The sequence below is a fragment of the Diadema setosum genome, chromosome 22 (genome assembly GCF_964275005.1).
Source record: "Diadema setosum chromosome 22, eeDiaSeto1, whole genome shotgun sequence".
Classification (NCBI taxonomy): Eukaryota; Metazoa; Echinodermata; class Echinoidea; order Diadematoida; family Diadematidae; genus Diadema; species Diadema setosum.
The window spans coordinates 922,978-944,834 of record NC_092706.1 but is presented as its reverse complement, the minus strand read 5'-3'; the positions used below and the strand labels follow the sequence as shown (position 1 = coordinate 944,834).

The window sequence follows — 21,857 nt, the reverse complement described above, 5'->3', positions numbered from 1 at the left end:
ACACTTTTGCAACTCAATAATAAGAAGTGTGATGTGAAAGTTAGTGTGTATAACCTCAAAGTCTGCTTTCTTTTTTCATTCCTACTACTGACTGGTGCATAAAAAAAGAAGAAGAAAGAAACATATTTTAGGACGTTGAAGAATGACAGTTTTCCTTTCATAAAAGCCCTTGCCTCTTGTGTGGATAATATTTTTTTTTTTTTTTTTGCAGTTTGATGTGTCTCAATCATCCTACTTCTGCTTGGAAGCTGCCTGCCTTTATCATTTTTTTTTAATTGATTGATATGTTTCACTTAACATTACAAACCTTTTCAATCAGTCATAAAATTGCAGATTATGTTTCCAGCAAGAGTTGTGAAATTGATTCTACAGGGTCAATTTACAAATAATGCAAAAGGCAGTTGAAAACAGATCACAAAATTACAACAATTGAAATAAAAAGATTTGCCCTCTATCTGTATAGAAAAGTGTTGTGACATTTTAGCAGAGCTCTTATTTTCCATTTTTTTTTTATTCCTTCTTATAAAAAAACCAAACCAGACATGTGCCTGTTAATCAAACACCAAATTCCATGTCACATGCTGTAGTAGTTTATGTGTGAGGTAGATATATGTATAGGCATACATATTCCGTGTAGAGAGTGTTGATGTTGTGGTTATTTTGTGAACATGCAGACTTAGCAATGACCCTAGGGTTATATCATCCGGAATTTTAGAAGCCTGAGGCAAAGAGAAAAAGAGAGAATTGTTAGATGTTGAGTATTTGAAAGGATTTTGCAGTACAGACATTTCTTTGGCAATTATCATTATTTTCTAAATGTATGTCTGCATGAATTCATTTGATATGAAAGCTCCAATGATTTTTTTTTTTTTTAATCCTTGATTCCAATATTTGAAAGTTGGAAGAGATAAGTATGATACAAAGTTTTCTACTCTTAATGTTTTGTCATTAGAAAACAAACAAAGAAAACAAACAAAAAACAAGTTACCAAAAACTTAACCTAAATGATAAAAAAGCAGCAGATTTAAAAAATCTCCAAAGATATCCATGCTGCATCCTGCTTTTACTAGATGTAAAGCTTTGTGAAAAACCAAAACCAAACCAAAACAAAACGAGACATGAAACTCGTCACTTTAAAGACGAGTTAGGTGATACGCTTTGGGTCATCAGATATCGGTCACCAGTGATTGACAACGAAACAATTAAATATAGCGACTTTAAGTTATATTTCTGCAATAATATTTTAGCAAAGTCGATTTTTTTGGACCTTCATTATTCAGATCATATTGTTAGTAACAATTCAAACCACATGGAAAGTCCTGTACGTGTGTCTGCGTGTGCAAGTAGGCCCAAGTAGATTAACAGGTTTTCTTAGTACAGTGTATCTCTACGATGACGAACAAATATAAACACGAACAAATTGAAACACGTCAATACAGTGTTCTAAAGATCGTCTTGACTTTAATAGTGGTCTTTTAAAAATATGAACTCTAGCCCTTATTTCCATAACCAAAACTGCTATATCGAATCTTGTCATTAATATGATCAGTTTGGAGAGCTCTTAAAGCTACAAGCCTGTAAAATTTTCCAGCAATTAAGCAATGAATCATCCAATCCAAAACAAAGGAAAATACAGCGAGTGCGTGTCTTTACAGAATGGGATTTATACCCGGACGAAATATGGTGCTATATTGTACTAGTAACTACTTGCTGACTTATTTTAAGGGCTCTGCTGGTTGAGTATCCATGTTTAGCTAAATGAATTGTAATTTGGCGATAAACAAAAATTCCCACGAGCAACAGAAACACTCTAACCTCCGATATAAAATAAGGGAAATTGCGTGTTTGTGTTCGTGGGGATGTGTATACTTGAGGAAATAGTGAAACAAATGACATAGGAGTGAAGCTGAACTGCCTAAGAAAAAAAGGAAAAATAAAGAAAGCCCTTGCAGCTACAAGCCTGTGAAATTTTCCGGCAGAAAAAGCAATGAAACGTCCAAAAACAAAACAGAGGCAAATAGAGAGAGTGTGTGTTTGTTTACATGACAATATGATTTGTACCTAGACGAAAGCGGCATTACCTCAACTAAAATAAAGAAAGAGACATAGCTTCTAACCACGTAACTAAATGGTAAGTCTTTTCGAACCAAGAGTGTGGAACGTAAGATGAATCATGACGATCACCCGTGACCGACACATCTTCAAAGGGAACAGTTAGAAGTGGAAGGAGTGTCAAGCATATTGTCTCAACAAAGCAATGAGACAATGACATTTAGGCATTCCATAATTTCGCTCTAAAATCAATGGTATTAATCATGTAGGCCTACCATTGCTTGCATAGTCCATAAACTTTGCTTTACAAACTTTCATTGAAACGTGTCATAACATAACTATGTAACTCCATTAGCAGTGACTACTAGATAAACAAAGATATATCAAAATGAACGCTTAGCACATATAACTCAGGGGATTATAACCTGATACTCTGCTCTTCACTGCTCAGATGGCAACAACACTCATCACCTACGGCTGCGTATAGAGAAACAGCCATTACTTAAATAACAGTTTTGCCTTTTATTTGGCAGATCGACACACAACCCCTTTAAACACACTGTAATTGGCACGGAGGGACATGAAAGAACTCTTCATTAATACTAAACAGCATATGCATTCCACTCATGTGGCGCAAGATACCTCTAAAGCAACATAAAGCCTGTCTACAACTCCGTTATTGGGTCAAACAATACAGTACGAAATATCACAGAGATGAGCGAGACGGTATACACCTGGCTTAGAGTAAATCAATTCAGTTCTTTTTCCCACTCAAGTTGAAGTATTTATATAAATGCATAAATCCCCACCTTCAGTATAACAAAACAAACGTAGCGAAAAGGGAAGAGAAGACGAGAGCTGGCAAAAATATACTGCACAACTGCAATTTATAACCTTTTGTGTGACAAGTGAAGCAAAATGTATTAGATGTTATAGCAGTTGTTTTTTTAGCATAAACAGACAAATAGAGGACATGAGACACATTCGTGAAGTCCTATTCTTTATACAGTCCCACATAATTCAGATGAAATTGTTTCTGTCATGCAACCATGTGAACATTTCATGCGTGTGTCGGCGTGGGCAAGTAAGTCGATCAGACAGGATATGTAAATGAATATTTACCAATAGGTCTTTATACTGTTAAAAAACAGAAATCAAACATGGCGATAAGGTCTTTTAAGGGTCACCTTCACATTTACATGTGTATTTTCAAGTCGAAATTTCCAGTCGAAGCGCTTTGGTCTCCAACACAAAACAAAGGGATATTGTGTGTGTGTGCGTATAGGTGCGGTTACATGCGAACGTGATTTCTGCATAGGTGAAGGTGTAGTACTCCATTGAAGAAAAAAGTAAAAAAAAAAAAGTAAGTATTTTGTTTCGTGCTCTTGTGGGGTTCGAACCCGCAACCTCACGTCTCTGAAACGTCGCCTTTAACCACTCGGCCATACGTCTCGACGAGAAAACATGAGGAACGTAAAGTTATGTATGTCAAAGATGATTCAGTAATCGTCTGGTCGACATTCCATTCTCATTTTCAGGTTTAAACTGCAAAATTATCAACCTGATGAGATTTGCAAAAATAAAATGCGTGATTTCTGCAGCTTATTGTCTCAGCTACAACATACTATAGATTCAGAGGAAATAAAGCAAAATCAGCTGAGATAAAGGTGCTTAAACGTTGTCAAGGCAATGCATGGTTTAAAAAAAAATCACCTCCCATTGACATAACACGTAAACTTGTCCGATTTTGCGTCTTTACCTTTAATCGCAATTTGAAGTGTGATGGTAAGTCTTCTCGAACTAAGAGTGTGGAACGTAAGCTTCTACGTGAAAGATGAATCATGACGATCACCCGTGACCGACAAATCTTCAAAGGGATCAGCTATTAGAAGTGGAAGCCCTCGTGCCAAGCATATTGTCTCACCAATTCCAAAGCAGTGATACTCTTACATTTAGGTATAACATAATTTCCCTCTGAAATCAATGGTATTATTTATGTACAATTGCTTGCCTTGTCCATAAACTTTGCTTTACAAACTTTCAGTGAAACGTGTCATAACATAATTCTGTAACTCCATTAGCAGTGATTGACTACATAAATAAAGATATATGACATTGAACGCTTAGCGCGTATAACTAAGGGGGATTTTAGCCTGACGCTCTGTTCTTCACTGCTCAGATACCAACAACACTCACCACATACGGCTACGTATAGAGAAACAGCCATGGCGAAAATAAGGTTTTCCTTTTCTTTGGCAGATAGACGCACAACCCCTTTAAACACACTATAATTGACATGGAGGGACATGAAAAAGTTCATTACTACTACTGAGCAGTGATGCCTTGTACTCATGTGGCACAAGATACCTCTATAGCAACATAAAACCTGTCTACAATTCCGTTATTGGGTCAAACAATAACAACCTGGAATTTCAAAGAGATGAGCGAGACGCCGTTATACACCTGGCCTAGAGTTAATTCATTCAGTTGCCATTCCTGCTCCAGTTGAGTTATGTAAATTATTTTCCGACCTGTCTTGTGCAGTGTAACAGGAACAAACGTAGAGAAAAGGAAAGAGAAACGAAAGGTGGCAAGCGGGGCACTGTATACCAAGGGCAATTTACAACATTACGTATGATAAATAAAGCAAATACAACCTCCAGCCTCCGACAAAAAAAAAAATGGAACTTGAGTGACTGTGTCTCGTGGGGTAGTTATATACTTGATAAGATAATACGATAAATGACATCGGAATAAAGCAGAACTGCCAAAAGAAAAACAAAGAAAGAGAGAGAGAAAAAATAATAGCGTCCTGCGGGTCTCGAACATCTCGTCCTAAGGTAGTGCATAATGACAATGCAGCGGGCTAAGCGACTATAAAGCCACACGGCTGTCCCAAAGATTGGATGTGAAATTCATAACTTAATATCATTTACAACATGAAAAAGTTCATTACTACTACTAAACAGTGATGCCTTCCACTCATGTGGCATAAGATACCTCTATAGAAACATAAAACCTGTCTACAATTCCGTAATTGGGTCAAACAATAACAACCTGGAATTTCAAAGATATGAGCGAGGCGCCATACACCTGGACTAGAATTAATCAATTCAGCTCCCATTCCTGCCAGTTATCTAAACGTACATGTTCCTACCTATCCTGTTGCAATATAACAATAACCAATGAAGAGAAAAGGAAAGAGCAAACGAAAGGTGGCAAGCGGGACACTGTAACAAGGGGCAATTTACAACATTAAGTGTGACAAAATTAATGAAGCAAACCCAATCTCCAAACTCCAATACAAAACAATTAAGGGAAATAGAGCAGCCGTGTTCACGGCTTACGTATACTTGATAAAATAATACGATAAATGACATCGAGTAAAGCTGAACAGCCGAAAAAAAAAAGAAAAGAAGGGAAAAGTCCTGCGGGAGTCGAACTTCTCGCCTTCCCGTATGGCGTTATGAACACCCAGCGCGCTAAGCGATTACGCCAAATGGCTGTCCTGAAGATCGTTTGCGAAACTTAAATTTTTAATTATACAATCGTGACTGTTGACGGAGATGGCGCTATTCAACTTCCCACAAGTGGCCGCGTGGATTCGACCAATATACAGTTGCAAACAACGATCGCCAATCGTTCCGTACAGATTGCATTCTCATTTTCAGTTTTTAACTACAAAATTGTCGACCTCATGAGGAGATTTTAAAATATAAAATGCATGATGACTGCAGCTTATTGTCTGAGCTACAACATACATAAGTTTCAGAGGAAATGGAGCAAAATCAGCTGAGATAAAGGTGCTTAAACGTTGTCAAGTCAATGCATGGTCTAAAAAAAAATCACCTCCCATAGACAATACACGTAAATTTGTCCGATTTTGAGTCTTTACCTTAAATCACAATTTAAGGTATGATGATGTCATCAAATTTCAAAACCATGACATGGACTTGAAAGGCAAATGTTCAAAGTAAAACATATCTGAATTTGGGATAATATTGAGCTTAAACAAGAGAGATACGAGCAAATGAATGTCAGAAACAGTACCTCAAAAAAATTAATTCCACTTTTTTGATTTCAGATGATGATATGATGACGTCATAATGTATTTCGGGAAATATTGATGCTTGAAATGTTATTTCCAATTCATATGCTTTTGTAATATGCAATAAAAACATAGGGTCACCCTGCGTTTTAAAGAGCTATGGCGAAATAAACAAAGACATGTTTTTCGCTATATTTGCACATAGACGCGCACACGAAATTTCAACTTTGACGCCAACGCATTCCTTTGTTATAGGTCAAAATTGATCGGAAATCAAAGGATATTATTGCTTAATGTATCAGGAATCGAAATCTGTCAAAAAATGTGCATTTTCATTTTGTCTACGCGCACTACGCGCGAAAATGTGCGGACGGACGCGAACGCGCGAAACGCTTAAAATTGTCTGAAACTTCGAGATTTCCCATTGGTAAGTTGTTTTGAGCCTTTTAAAAGTTTGACGCGCGCGTACGCGCCCGTAATAATGTCCTAGGTAATTAGCATTAAAATGTAAGATAGAGCGTGACCTGAACTTAATGTCCACCGAAAATGATACAGAAATGACCTTTAGTTATGAAGTTATGATCGATCATGTAACATGGTCCGAAAATCACAAAATGGCGCCTAGATGACGTCATAGATATGTTACTGTCATGAAAACCTTATTGTGGCTAGATTTTGTCATGAGACATGTTCCCTGAAAATGTCATGTTATTCCGTAATGTCATTCTTGAGATATTGATGACACAAAATTGTCCAGAAAGAAAGAAGAATAAAAAGAAATAAAGAGAGATTTTGACAATCACAATAGGTGATACGCTGATAGCGTATCACCTAATTAGTTTGACTCAAGTCTTAAGCCTGTTCAAATGCTGACATACTACTTCAAAATTTCTCTCTTTCTTTTTCCCTGTGAATAGGCCATCCCTGCACACCCAACTTTATGTGGTTGTAGAATTGGGCTCTAGAGTCTATGTTGTAGTTTGGTGGTTTGGTAATAGATATATAATATGTACAGTGTACATTGTAGTTTGGTAATAGAAATACATGTACAGTGTAGTTTGTCTGGTGGCCCATCACTGATTTTTTTTTTCCTCACGTAACTGAGCTGTTGGATTAGTGTAGATTTGGCTCTACTTTCTTGTGGTGGTGTACAACAATGCAAATAATTGTATTCTTGCAGTTTTGGAACCACTTTTTTTCATGAATATCAAGATTGTATGGAAGTAAAGAATAATAATCCTAAAGTTTAGTGCACATTTTGAACTTATTGGCAGAAAGAATACCCTTTACAAGATTGTAGCCCTGTACATTATTGAAATATCCATCAGGGAAATCAAAAGTTACTCTTGGTGACAGGGCATTTTTGTATGCTGCACCAAAACTATGGAATAATCTCCCTTTGTTAGTAAGACAAGCAGTTACAATTAATGAGTTTAAGGTCAGGTTAAAAAGTCATCTCTTGAAGTAATGTATTTTATGTTTGAATTATGAATGTTATTTTGTGATGTGCAGTAGAGTATATTATTATAGTAGCTGCACAATATAAATGTCCTTTATTATTATTATTATGGATAAAACTGCAATTACCTTTGCAAAAAAAAAAATGTTTCTTAGCAACAAGCTGATCATGGGCAGCTTTTAGCATTACATTAGTTGCTATAGTAACGATAGTTGTCATAGTTGTGCATTGGTAACTTTTGTAGGTCTCTCTGTGACTCGGGGTTCAGAGGTTTAATGCAGAGGTGACTCTAGTAATAGTTATATCAAATTTTACGCTCTGTCTCACTGGCACAATGTTGCCATAGCGACACCAATCACCCGGGGTTATGCTCATACATGTACCTGTTTCTGTTCTCATTTGCCTTGTGGATAGAGGGCTAACCCTAAGAGTTGACTGTGATTATCTGGCTCTTACCTGTAAATTGTGGGGCTACACATTTTAATAAAAAACAAAACAAAACAAACAACTTGAGGATAAAAACCTTCCTAAAAACAACAGCAACAACAACAAAAGAAAACTTAATATGGCATAAATCTTGGGTTGAAGGGCCACACTGAAGCACCCATTTCCTCTCTAATCTTACCATGAGGGCGAGTGCTTAGTTCTTCTTAAAATCCTGCTGCAGGGCTAAGAGTGCCTGTCTCATGAATATTCATTACACTGCACATAGCAAGTGAAAATGGGGACTATTTTCAGTGGCGGATCGGGGGGGGGGGGGGTGCACTGGGCGCATACCCCCTCTTTATTTTTTTATCGAAACAAAACAAAAAGAAAAATGGGGGGGGGGCATGTGCACCCCCCTTTAATTTTGTAAATGCGCCTCCCCTTTATGGAATTCCTGGATCAGCCCCTGATTTTTCATAAGCCCATATTGGACATCTGTAGTATGGGACCAAGAATACAAGTGAACAATATGATCTGAGAAAACATCCTCGGTTTAGAATAATGTGGGACTAAGGAAAGCCAGTGAGATAAAAAGGCCTGAATAGTCAATTTTCCTATTTAGCCACCTGTCTTCTATGTTGATGTTGGAGTCTTAGTTAATCAGTTGTCCCTTCTTGTGTGAAATCCGTATGAAGTTTGTTTTTGTGCAGTACATGTATGTGTGTATATTATATATAAACATGCATAAATGGGATAGTTACAACGTATCTTAAAGTGATCATTACTGGATATGAATTTATGTCAGACACATATGTGTGAAGTAAGACATTATATATCCAAATGTTTTGGTCGCATGGTTGATCTGTATTCCCTTTATAGTTGTATGATTGTCCTATACACATTATCATTCCATATTATATTTTCAAGAATTATGGTATATGAATATTTCCCATATCATTCTCAAAAATAATATTCTTGACAGCCATTTCAACAAAGATGATATTCTGCATATCACCAAATATCAACATGTAAATAACTATCGATGATATGTCTGTACACAAAATCTTAAACAAAATAGTTAAATCACAAGTATCAAAGCTACATTTTCAGTGATGTTCACTTTCTATTAACCCGTTGAGGACGAGTCCCGAGTATACTCGGGCAAGTGTCTATGGGAAATGCGTGTTGTAGCAAAATCAGTCCGTCCTCAACGGGTTAAAACAGATATAGCCAGAAGACTTAATCTCCACCATTTTTTCCCTCAAACAAAGAGCTGTTACATCATCAGTGTGATAAAGTTTTGAAAGCTTGGTACTTGTCTGTCTCTGTGTGTGCATATCTTATCACCCTCCCTGAAATTGTACATTTTTAATGTTTACCTGAAATTGTACATTTCTAATGTTTTCTTTTTTTTTTTAAATATCAAAATATAGAAAAAACTGAAGTTGGCCAAAGAGCTCTCGGACATTGTCACTCTGGCCAGCGTCCACTTCAAGGGCTTCCCGGAGTCCAAGGAAAAGTGTAAGTTTGACCATGATAATACGATTATCATAATTTACATATTTACCTTGCTTAATACAAGGTTTCTGGTGCCTTACAAAATTATGATTGTAAGTTGTGGCCATAACATGCATAAATCTTACTGTATTAAAACATATTAAGTATTACTGTATTATACAATGTACATCAAACAAAAAGTTAAGCCTTGTTCTGCCCATCTCATTCTCTTTCTCTCACTCGTTCTGTCTATCCTCTCCTTCTTTCTCTCTTCCTCTGTTGCTGTCAACCTTTGTTCTTTATCTCTTTCTCCCCCCTTCCATTCTTCAAAGAGGTTGTATTTGAAAGTACGGTTTAGGAGCAGATTTCAAGTGGCATCCACAGGTCTGAGTAGTCTGTACACCTCCAAGATACATCTTTCAATAGTGATATTTGCATACATGTATATTTTGTCCAAAACTTTTTCATGCCAGCACCAATATTGAGGCAGACATTTATGAAACAATCATCTATACATTGATGTAGATTGTATGCACATTGGTTTTGCTTTTGCTTTTGCTTTTGCTATTGAATAAAATGTATGTAGCATATATGGTTAGATTAGAAAGCATGGCATTCAGTAATTTCACCTCCTATTAAAGTTGCAGTACTTGTTTTATTACTGCAAATAATAAAGGAAATCATTTTTGTATAACTTATTTTTTGGATCAGCCAGCATAGGGCGACTGTATTGTGTCGAGAAGAAAAATTAATTTATAAATGACATGGGACTCAAAAACCATGATAGTCCGTTCATGTACAGTACATGTATGCTTTAAAGGATCATAACTTGAACAAATGAGACAAGCAAAACAGGAAAATACATTTATGTAGTCATCATTACAACTACACCACAATGTGCATCAATGACGAAAAACATGTCATCTGTCAAATTTGATGTGATGATTTTCACTGAACCATTCAGATAAGTGTCACCAGATGTCATCATTTGCTGAGGGAAAGGCCTTTGATCTTGCTGAGAACAAACCCCAGGAGTATGTAGAGCACAATAAGATCTTTGTCAGCCGCATCTACCCCGGAGGTCTCCGCACCAACTCCTCCAACTACAACCCCGTGGGCATGTGGAACGTCGGTGCCCAGATCGGTAAGCAACGGGGGATCTCCCTTGCCCCTTTACACTGATAAGGAGTAGGAGGGGACTGCGAATCAATTCCATACAACGTTCAGGTTGAGTCTGATAAATTGAGATTAAAATCAGGTGAACAGGAATGCAGAAAATTGGTCAAATTCCTCCATAAAAAGGTATAGTATAGAAAGGTATGGAATTCTATTGTTCTGGGGAGATGTATATGGAGGTTTGTGTTTATGAATTTTGTGTACCTACAATGTATGGAGCCTATGCATAAGTTTTTAAAACACTTTTTAGAGAAAAAAAAAGAATCATCATAAAGTGTCTGATTTTGTCCCATATTCACATGAACCAAGGAGCATTATCACATTATACATCTTACAAAATGGGAAAACTGGATGTGAACATATCAGTGCAGAAACCTCAGGTTCAGATGAAAAGCAGTTGCTATCTTATTATTATTCATTATGGCTCGAAATGTGCTTACCCACTCCCAAAAGTGATCCCACATTCTTTTGTCCTCACTAGTACATGAAGCTTCTAGAGTCATGATCACGTGGCAAATATAATTATTATTATTATTCTTTGGCAATCTCATAGTCTGCCAGGGCAGCAAAAAGTCAACTCAGTTACTGTGATATGTAGTCCTCCCAACCCGAATATATATATATTTTTTTATGTTCGACCACTTCACTGGGATATTTCCATACTTTTTACAAGAGCAGTGAAGTGGATTCTTTTACGTGTATAGGATGCGACTATTCTATAAAAGTCCTCTGTGACAGAAATTGGCAAACAAAGATAAAGTGCCTTGCCAAAGGGCACTACTACTGGGCTAGGACTCAAATCTCATGCATGCAACAAGTTCTGTGTTCTTATCTCCATGGTCTTAAATGCTCAGCAACAACAGCTACCTAATGGCTTATCTTCCACATCACATACACATGAAGAGTGTGCGCAAAAACCAATAAGTCCATTTTTGAAGATTTTGAAGTACGGTCTCTGTCATAAAGTGCAAAATAATACCTTAAAAATGATGTATCGGCCACTACATATAGAGGTACATTTTTTAAGTTATGGTCAAAAGAAGCAAACATTTTCTTATTATTCTCTTTATTTTTCTTGACCTTTAATCACAAATATCTCCATTTGGCAAATATGGACTTATCGGTTTTTGCAAACAAACTCTTCACATGTACTGGTGATTATGCAAGAATTTGTAATGACCCTTTAAATCAGAGAAAAATCCGACAGTCACTAGCGATATCTCTTTCCGTCTCTCACACCTTATGATGTCATGACTTGGCAAGGTTTCATGTTGCACCGAGGATGCCTGCATAATTTCCTCTCATCCTTTCCTCATTACAGTGGCTCTAAACTTCCAGACTCCGTGCGAGGAGATGGACCTCAACCAGGGCAAGTTCCTCCAGAACGGGAAGTCTGGATTCATCCTCAAGCCGGTTTTCCTCAGAAAACGTAAGCTGTAGGAAGTGATGCAGTCCCGTTGCCAATGGCAACAATAGTGGTTGCATTCATGAATCATTTTCTTTAATCGTTGCTATCTCCCTCGTGTGCTTGTTTTAGTTTCAGTTTCACCACATCAGGAAACGTATTAAAAACACATGTCATTATGCAATCACAAACATATCAGGTAAACAGTTTAATAATTAGAATGAGAAATACCGTAAACACTGAATTACAGCACACTTTTTTCATCTCGGAGAGTACCAAAAAATAAGAGTGTTTCTTATACACCAAGGCAAGAAAATATTGTGTACAAAAATGCACAGGCATGCTATGGTAGGAAGCAGCCAGAAAGGAAGTGACCCTTAGTATGTATTCCACAGTGCCTGGTCAGTACCATTTTAATGACCGTCACAAGTTGAACAGTGTGTACCACTTGAGGTACATTTTGTAGGCATTGCACATCCAATTAAAAAGTGCTTTGCATAGCTACTTCAACAGAGTTCTCGTACCTTTTTCGGCTAGAAATGAAGTCAGTTGTGCAGCTTTGTTTTTTCTTTTTGTGTGTAGGTTCATCATTTGAATTCATTTTGATAGCAGTGAATGCTACTGTGGGACAAAGAATGATTTGTGTAAACCTGGAAAGCAGGACTCATGCCTTTCTTATAAATGCAAACAACTTCCATGTGAATGTTGCATTGTGTAAAAGTTCATTTTTGTCAAACATTCATAAGAGGATTCATCTTTCCAAGCTACATACACCGGTAGGACCTTGAACAGTATTAGATATCTCTTGGTGCTTTTAAAGGGAGAGCTCATTATCAAAGAACGGTGTAGAGTACTTTGTTAGCTCTAATGTTTTACTATGTCATTTCCACAGCCAATATGCAATTTGACCCGAGCAAGCCAGGAGATCAGTACACACAGCGTGTCAAAATCACGGTAAGTCATCATGCTTATTTTCCCTGGGATGATAAGACCTTGTATCTCAACTTGCATATATTGTATCAAAAACCTCAATTTTTAATATTAAAATTACTGATTTAATGTGTATAATAGAACAGTTATTAATGAAATCCAGAACATTGTTTGTACATTGTTTTACACCAAGGTTAATGTTATTTTGTGAATATGTTGCCAAAATGGAAAGTTTTTTCACTCTCCAGAAAATTCATGATTTACTGTATATTCATGGTATACAATGTATATTCATATCCATAGCAATGCTTTTAAATACAGTTGTATCAATTATTCTTTTAAATCATAAATGATGTGTGTGTGTCGCCATGTGTGTGACTTAACATGTTACACAAATATATTCATTTCATCACTTTATAATAGCACACATGAAATATACTGCTCGTACATGTTTTAATTTGTATAAATACCATGATAAAAGCAGAACCATATCACACGACTGACTCTCTTTTGAAGGTTGTTTAAAGAAAGAAAAAACCAAACAAACACACAGAGACACAGACACATGGTTGTAGACTGAAAGCATCCCATCCTTAAAGCTGAATTCACTGATTGGTTTCTCTCTGCTCATTGGTTGTACACTGTAGGTCATCAGCGGTCAGCAGTTTCCCAAGCCAGGGTCCCAGAAAGAGGTCATTGACCCCTACGTCAAGCTCTTTGTCTGGGGAGCGGGCAGCAAGCAAGAGTTTAAGACTGAGACTATTGAGAATAATGGTAGGGAAAGTTGAGAGGCACCAAATAGTCGTAACAAGGACCTTGTAAACGTGCTGCTAAGGCTTATATTATCTCTCTTTCTTTCTTGATACATCCATTTCTGTTTTGGAGCAGAATACTCTAAAAGTTACAGTAGTTCAGATTTCGAGACTCTGGAAGTTTATCAGAAAGAAGCAGAGAGAATTTTAGAGTATTTGTTTGGGAAATTCAGTGAAAGATTTATTATTATTATTATTTATTTATTTGTTTGTTTGTTTTTGTGAGTGGCTCTATTGCTAGCTTTTTTCTTGTTTTTAGCTCACCTGAGCTGAAGGCTACAATATTAATTGCATGAAATCTTTATATTTGACACTGAGTTCTTCAAGTATAATCGATCATATGAAATCAGAAATAGCAGGCTTTACTATTGGGATATCAACTGAGGTGATGAAAACAAAACATGAGAAAATAAAGGATAACAAATGTCCTAAAGATCACCCCCAAACAAACAAAAAAGAAAAAAGTCTTCTGTATTCATACTTGCTGAACTGTTGGACCATGTAACAGAAGTATGGCTTGAAAAACAAAAAACAAACAAAAAAATCCTCCTTGTTGTCAATTGTTCTATTATTTTCGTTGCCACTTTGTACTCCAAGCACTCAAAGGGTCAAAATTAGAAAAGTATGTTGACCCATGCAAACTAGGACAATTTCTTCCCGTAAGCATAAACTGCGTCATTTTGCAAAGAGTTCAAATCACACAAATGGTTCTTGTGTCATGTGAGATAACTGTAGTCCATGCTACTTAAACTTTGACACATGTTGTTGCCATGACAACCTCCTTGGAATGCAGGTTTCAACCCGACTTGGAACCAGGTCTTCGAGTTTGAGGTCAAGGTGCCAGAACTTGCGCTCATCAGGCTAGTGGTCTACGACTATGACCGTGCCTCGGCCAACGAGTTCATTGCCCAGTACACCACCCCCCTCGCTAGCATGCAGCTTGGTAAGTCAATTGCACATTGACCAGAATCTCTGTTGTTTGAACTCTCATACCATTGGGCACATCTTGCTGTTGTTGTTATTGTTGTTGTTGTTGTTGTTGTTTTTGTTGTTGTTGTTGTTGTTGTTGTCGTTGTCATCGTCGCCGTTGTCGTCATTGTTGTTGTTGAGTGCATGTGTAATGTGTGAGTGTGTGGGTGTTTCATGTGCAACATTACTGATTTAGTATTAGTGTGCATGCAAAGTGTGATCAAATATTCAGTTTGCATCAACATTGAACATATTCAATCAAACAACCAAGTATTAAGCTATAAGTAGAGACCTGGGCCCCGTTTCATAAAACTTATTGACAAGTTGTTATAGTTGTTATAAGCTATCGAAAACATTGCATCTGATTGGCAAATGCCAAATTTGTCACAGAAATGTGGCAGTTGTCACTGATGACAAGTTTTATGAAACGGGACCCAGATTAAAGAAGACATAAGGAAGAGATCTGATACAAAGTTATTCATTTATCTCTATATTTGTTTGATTGTGTTTTGACATCATGATCGCAATTGTCCTTTCTATCCTGTCTACTGTGATGAGCTGTAGTTGCATAAAGTGAAGTGCTCAAGCATTGCCATATTACTGATAATCATGAATTATGGTCATTGCATGGTCAAATTCACTCGAAACTGGTGATCTCACCCATGAACCAGCGAGTGATTCCCACTTCCCTAAATACAGTAGCAGTGTCAATTAGATAATTTGATTGCGTATGATAATGATGATGATGAACAACATTTATTGTATAGGACCATAGGGCCATAGGCGCCCGGTTACCGCAATATGTCACATATTATTCACAAAGTTCATGGAAAAGATAGGTCTTTATACTGTATATGCCTAACATTTCGTGAGGTTTCTATTTTACGTGAATTTTGCGAGTCAGGTCCTATTTGCAAATTCAAAAAACATGCGAAAATATTAACCCATATCGGGCCAACGCACCTGTGTACACAAACACCCAAGTGGCCCAGCACCGTTCACACACACACGCCGACAAACAGACAACTCTCCAAACAATCGCTCTTCATTAGCAAGCAATGAAAAAAAACATAGACAAGTTATATATCATTTGAAAGAGGAGAAAAATCTCGTTAATATGATATATAACATGCTGTCATTCAATGCATAGTACAGGCATAGTAGTCAGCGGAAGTGAATGACGTCATTCGTATGTCATTTTATTCACTACGGGATATTCCGTATGTGGCCCCTGCGGCGTTCGGACGAACTACGGAATATCCCGTAGATGGCGCGATATGGGTTAACTTTGTTCCCGACATGAATGTGACGTGCATGCATACATTTCTCTGTTCAGTGCTCTACTCCACAATTGCAAATTTAACATGACATTGTCGGGAAGTCCTGATTCTCAAAAAATCAGGCTTGAATTGGCGTACACAGTATATCATGTAATCACATATATCATATCATTTGATAAATGTCTGAATATGATTCTTCTTTCTCGCTCCTCATCCCAGGATACCACCACGTTCCCCTCCTCAGTGAAAAGGGTGATGACCTCCTACCAGCCAGTCTCTTCATACACACCATGGTCAACACGTCATAGATGACCAGTATGTGACCTCAAGGTCAAGGGTCACATCACTTACAGCTGCAAAGGGTCAGGCATTATCATTTGGGATAGGACCCAAATGCCAACTAAAAATGATAATAATGTTTTTATTACTTTTATCCACTAAAAGGCCCTTTTTAATGTCTTGTTTAGGGACCCAGTATGCATGATATTTTGTAAGAAACTTTAATTTCCCTCTGCTTTTGTGGAGAATATTCATGTTATGTATCTAAAGGTAAGCGATATGCAAAGAGGAATCAAGTGTCAAACTGGCTTACACTGAATTGTTTCAGGGTCTCTTGGAGGAGCTGAACTCTCAAAAGTTTTGACGCTGCTCCCCCTCAACCATTCACTCTAAGCTTGTGTTATCTCTAGAGCTGCATTGCTACAGAAGACAAAAATTGAATATGAATGTAATTTGAAATGCTAGCAGTTTCCTAGAGCTTACTAATTTGTAAATCACTTTACATGAGCAAATGGTCACAAGCTAGAAACGTAAAAATATGTCTTTCAGAATGTAAAATTGTAACTTACAAGACTGCTCTATGATATTAAATTGATTTTTTTTTTTTGCTAACCTGATAATTTTTTACTAATGGGTACAATATACATATGTGTGTATATTGAATGTGTATGTAAGGAATGTGGTATTTTGAGGAGGTATTTTAAGCGATAAATTGTATGTGGTTGTAGATAGAAAGTGTGCTTTTTGATGCATTTTGGGTTTTCTTTTACTGTGGGTAAACTGATTTTCGCTGTGCAATGTGAATATATCCCTTTTAGTCTTCACTTTATGCCACATGGAAATCAATGTGTGGGATTAAAGGAACCATGATTATGCAAATGTAGCATTTTAGTGTATCACTGTACATTTCAGGATTAGTATGTCCTAGTTCTGCCATCATTTTAGAAGCAGCTGTTGAGATTCTCTCTAGAAATTCTTGAGATATTTTAGCTCCTTTTTTATGATGTCTTGTAGTTATATGGTCTGTGTTAAGATGAGGGTTTTTCAACATTTTTAGAGTGACGTTATCACAAGGTTCTATCCTGTTTAATTACGAGGGTGCTTTAGGTATTGGTGAGAATATTTCAATATATAGTAAAATACCATCTCTTAGTATAAAGTAGTTTGTCAGAATTTCTTTGCAACAAAGGATGTTTTACTTTCTACTGCTTGCTTTAAAGTAAGAACATCATGGTGGTAAAAAGATTCAAAATCACTTTAATTTTTCAGAAAGAGAAAAGGGAAGTTTGTTCACAGTTCATTCAATTTTTCCTACAGGGACAGTGAACTCTTGGTCTGGCAATTTAAAGTTCTTGTTGCATGATGATTAACAGGATTGTCCTTCTCATAAAGTCAGGAATAACATCAGTGGCACATATTTGTCACTATGATTGATTTGGCTGCACTCATCTAATGCAGCCTTTCGGAAGCCTGTTTCATGTAAACAGTATGTGTGGCCATTATTGTCGCAATATTGCTTGATGTTACCATGGCGACAACTCAAATGCTCACAGTTGATTGGTCGTTGCTTAGCTACTCCCATTTTCACTGCAGTTGCCATGGCTATGATTGTAGTAATTTGCTGTATGAAATGCCCAGTTTCCTTGAAATCCTATGCAGTGACGTTAACAGTGTACACTTTATTAGTGGTCATGCTATTCTGCATAACAGTATGAGGCCATCATATTGTTGTTGTTCTTGGAAGAAGATGGGACGAGTATTTTTTTGGAACAAATAATGTCATTTTGCCTCTTGAATGCGTGGCTGCATCTTGTGTGTGGCGGTAAGGCATAGCATCGATAGAGCAGGTGGAAAGCCCCAACGCCACGAGTACCCCACAGTTTCCTTAACGCTACATGTTGTAGCAGCCACAGAGCTTCTTTCACTCATGACGGCACATTCTACTTCCTACAAAAGGTTAACAAGTTGACATTTGTTACAGATTTATTTGTATGATATTACACATTGTCATCTACCTTTGTGTACCTTTATTCCTTTCCTATTCTTTACAAAAACATGTCTTTCAGTTATATTGTCTTCAAACCAAGAGATGGATGGACCAATTTCAATGGAAAGTGAATCTTTTTTAATATGCATTGCAGGGTTTTATAATTTCACATTGTGGGTATGCTACCATGCCATTGATTTTCACGTATATCTACTTACAGCATTACTGTTAGTGTTTGTTCTCATTGAAGCAGACTAAGTTGCATGTACTGGAGAATGTGAGAAATGTGCTTTTCACATTTTTTTTTTTTTTTTGAACGAGGAGGATGGGAAGCAAAGTTTAATGTGTGATACAATGGACTTTTAGGAACTGTTTAAAAAATATATGTGCACACGAGTGTCATGTATTTGTGACAAATAGCTTGGCAGGTGGGGATATAAGGCGAAAATATGTTCTTCAGTTATGAATAAAATGGACATCACTCAAAAAATATAAAAGAAAAAGAAGAACAAGAAGAAACAAAAGAATCATCAAATAAAGTGGCCGCACTCAGCACAGCAGATAAAGAGTTACAAAATAATGATTAAGAAATGGTGGAGCTCTGTTGCATAATTAGCTAGTCACACAGTTGATAAGTATTTGCGAAAAAAAAAGCATTTACCACATATATGTGCTGCATGAATTTCCAATTCACAGTATTGTACTAGAGTCTTGAACAAGAAATATCAATGTATCAATGTAGAGCCAAGAGTCACAAATATTTGGAGATTTGAATTACGCGTGTACATCTTGATTGCATGTTGATGTCTAAACTTCAGGCTTTCAAGTAATCAAATGAATAAGGTGCCTTTCAATATTCAGGAATACTCACCAAGAAAACAAACTCTCAAAAAGATAAAAGGCGGCAAAAAAACAAAAAAACAAAAGGCGCATTGAACCACTGATGGTCTTTCATGGAACACGGTAATTATGGATATCAGCTCCCACCTTTAATGTAATGTACTGCCTGCATGATACAATTCTAGCCTTATCAAGCATTTGTATTATGGATTTTTTTTTTTATCTTTTTATCCACTGCTAGTATTATAAGGACCATATGTATAGTTGAACAACATGCCTACAATTGTATGAATAGTATCGTTTCTTTTTTGTAGTTGTGTCAACAAAGCAAATATCTGTCTGCTCAGCCTACATTCCCTCTGAAATCATTGTGAATTTACAAATGCTGACAAGTCAGTGACATGTGTCATTTGCAGTGACACCAGTCTTATGTGTACAAAATGTGTTAAGCGTGTTACTAGTGGTGATACTATGAGGAAGCTCTAATGTGGCACGACACATCAAGTAATGCTGCAAAGTTTGTCCCACACCTTTGATAATTACATATCAGCCAAATCCATGTGACATATGCCCAAATCATTGGGCCGACATATGTCATTTACAGTGTAGTTGGAGTTATGTTTTAGATTCAGTGAATATATTTGTCGACTGATGCGTCTTCCAACAAAGAATTCATAATCCTCTCTTTGACTCGAAACTTGTGATAAATGTTTCAATTTGAATACTACGCTGATTTTTAAGTTACGTGAGAGCATTGGTGATTGTAGCATTATCAAACTGTATATGTGGGATTGATTCAAGTGAAGTTTTGTTTGTCAAGGTTATCTTCGGATGTGAATATTACAGCATTATTAGATGTATGTGACGGAGTTGGATTTATTGAGCAGGTTTCGATCTGGCACATGAATTCTGGTATGTGGGACTAAGGCATACACAATTGTTTGTATAAGTAGTGATCTGACGTGTCACTGTGTGCTAATATGTGGTGTGTGAGTGATTAGGTACATAATCTTGAGCAATTCATTGCCTTTTTTTTTGGGGGGGGGTGTCTTGTTAAGAAGACAAAAGCAAGGCTCACAATATAATAAGTTTATTATTACATATCATGGAAATTTGAAAAGAAACATCATAGTCTTTGTTGAAATGATCTGGTAAGATAGCTCTGTTTTCCTGTAGTTCATTTTGCTATCAAGTGTATTGAGTAATTTGGTCCTTTAGCCTGATAGTCATCATAGATGTTGTGTATAACGTACTTGCAATCATTAGCTTTTTGGTCAACTTAGAATCCTTCGTTGTCAGTCGCGTCACGGTGAATTTTAAGAAGTCGTCAGCAGTTACATTGTATTTGTAACAAAGTTGTCAGTCAACCATTGTAATTTATGCAAGCAAGTCAGCAAGAAAAAAACACTTTTATGCATTTTATTGTCTCACAGTATTTCACGAGAATGGTTTGTTTGCACGATATATGAACAGTCTTGTGTGTTACAATCCTTGGTTCTTCATAATTATACAGTGTATGTTTTCACTTGAACAAAAGCTTACGTGGATTCAACTGTTTGGGACTATGTAATAATATAAGAATAAGACATGAATAACTGTTGCATGAAAGTAGGTATACAAAAAGGTAAACAAACACAACAATGTTTGAATCATAGACGCCGGTACTGCCCAATGATATTTTTCTACTTTTAATATATTTTATTATATCGGTAGGTGTACATGGTTTGCATTCCAGAGATCTGTATCTGTGTATGTCAACACCAATGAATGTCATGAGAGAGACTGGGACTTCATTTTACCTTCTGTGCTTTTTTGAAGAAATGAAGTTACATGTATTTCATATACAAAAAATGGTCAAATATATATTTTGTTTTTCTTGAGAGGGGAGAAATTGCCTAAATCCATGAACTGCTACAGAAAAACTGCCAAGAATAACATAAAACTATGTGAATGAAGTATTGAACTGAATTTTAGCAGTTTCTGTAGTGTAAGTGATGATTAAAAAAAAAGAAAAAGAATAGAGAAATGTAATTTTTTTTTTTTTTTTAATACCAAGGCTTCGTGTTGTCCAATTTACGACGTAGGCGATAGATGCTTCTGGCTTTTATCATATGGTGTTTGTTATGTTCAAGTGAGAGCCAGTGGAGAATAAATAAAAGGATTCAAAATGGTGAAATATATCTCTCCAGTAAGAATCACCCTGGTGAACTGTATCTCCACTGATGCTATTCTGGATGGCAGGCAGTACGCCACAGAAGATTTGGGTACAAGATGTGAAATAGGGATATAAGGTGCCTTTATGTGTGTAGTATTAACTTTTAACATAGAATCTTTATAATTATCTTATATTACATCAATTTGTATCATAAACTTGAATTTCTCAATTATGTATATTGTGAATTAATGAGTGTATACATTACTTCTACCATTATGAAGATTATTGTTCAAGGATTTTTTTTTTCTTGTGTTACTGTATGCATGCGAGTGTTGTATGATTTGTATAGGGAATGATCAAGAGGCATATCCAGTTGAATGTTATGAGTATTATGATGGGTTTTATCACACATTTCGCTTGATTTGGCAGAAATCTCCATCACTGTATCTTAGTCTTGATTTTGGTTTCATGTGGGTCATATCAATCACATTGTTTTGTTTTCCTTCTTTTAGATCACTTGGGTTCCAAGCCAAACAAAATGG

The 21,857-nt window shown here is 36.6% G+C and overlaps 1 protein-coding gene across 1 annotated transcript in view; it reads left to right on the top strand.

Moving 5' to 3' along the window:
* Positions 1-18,060, top strand: part of LOC140245008 (1-phosphatidylinositol 4,5-bisphosphate phosphodiesterase delta-4-like) — an 83,264-nt gene extending 65,204 nt beyond the window's left edge. Inside the window, exons 15-21 of the mRNA XM_072324599.1 lie at positions 9,419-9,506; positions 10,447-10,626; positions 11,980-12,087; positions 12,956-13,017; positions 13,641-13,767; positions 14,599-14,748; positions 16,274-18,060. Of these exons, the coding sequence (XP_072180700.1) occupies positions 9,419-9,506; positions 10,447-10,626; positions 11,980-12,087; positions 12,956-13,017; positions 13,641-13,767; positions 14,599-14,748; positions 16,274-16,362 (804 nt within the window). The 3' untranslated portion in view covers positions 16,363-18,060. The remainder of the gene's footprint in view (positions 1-9,418; positions 9,507-10,446; positions 10,627-11,979; positions 12,088-12,955; positions 13,018-13,640; positions 13,768-14,598; positions 14,749-16,273) is intronic.
* Positions 18,061-21,857: the final 3,797 nt, after the last annotated feature.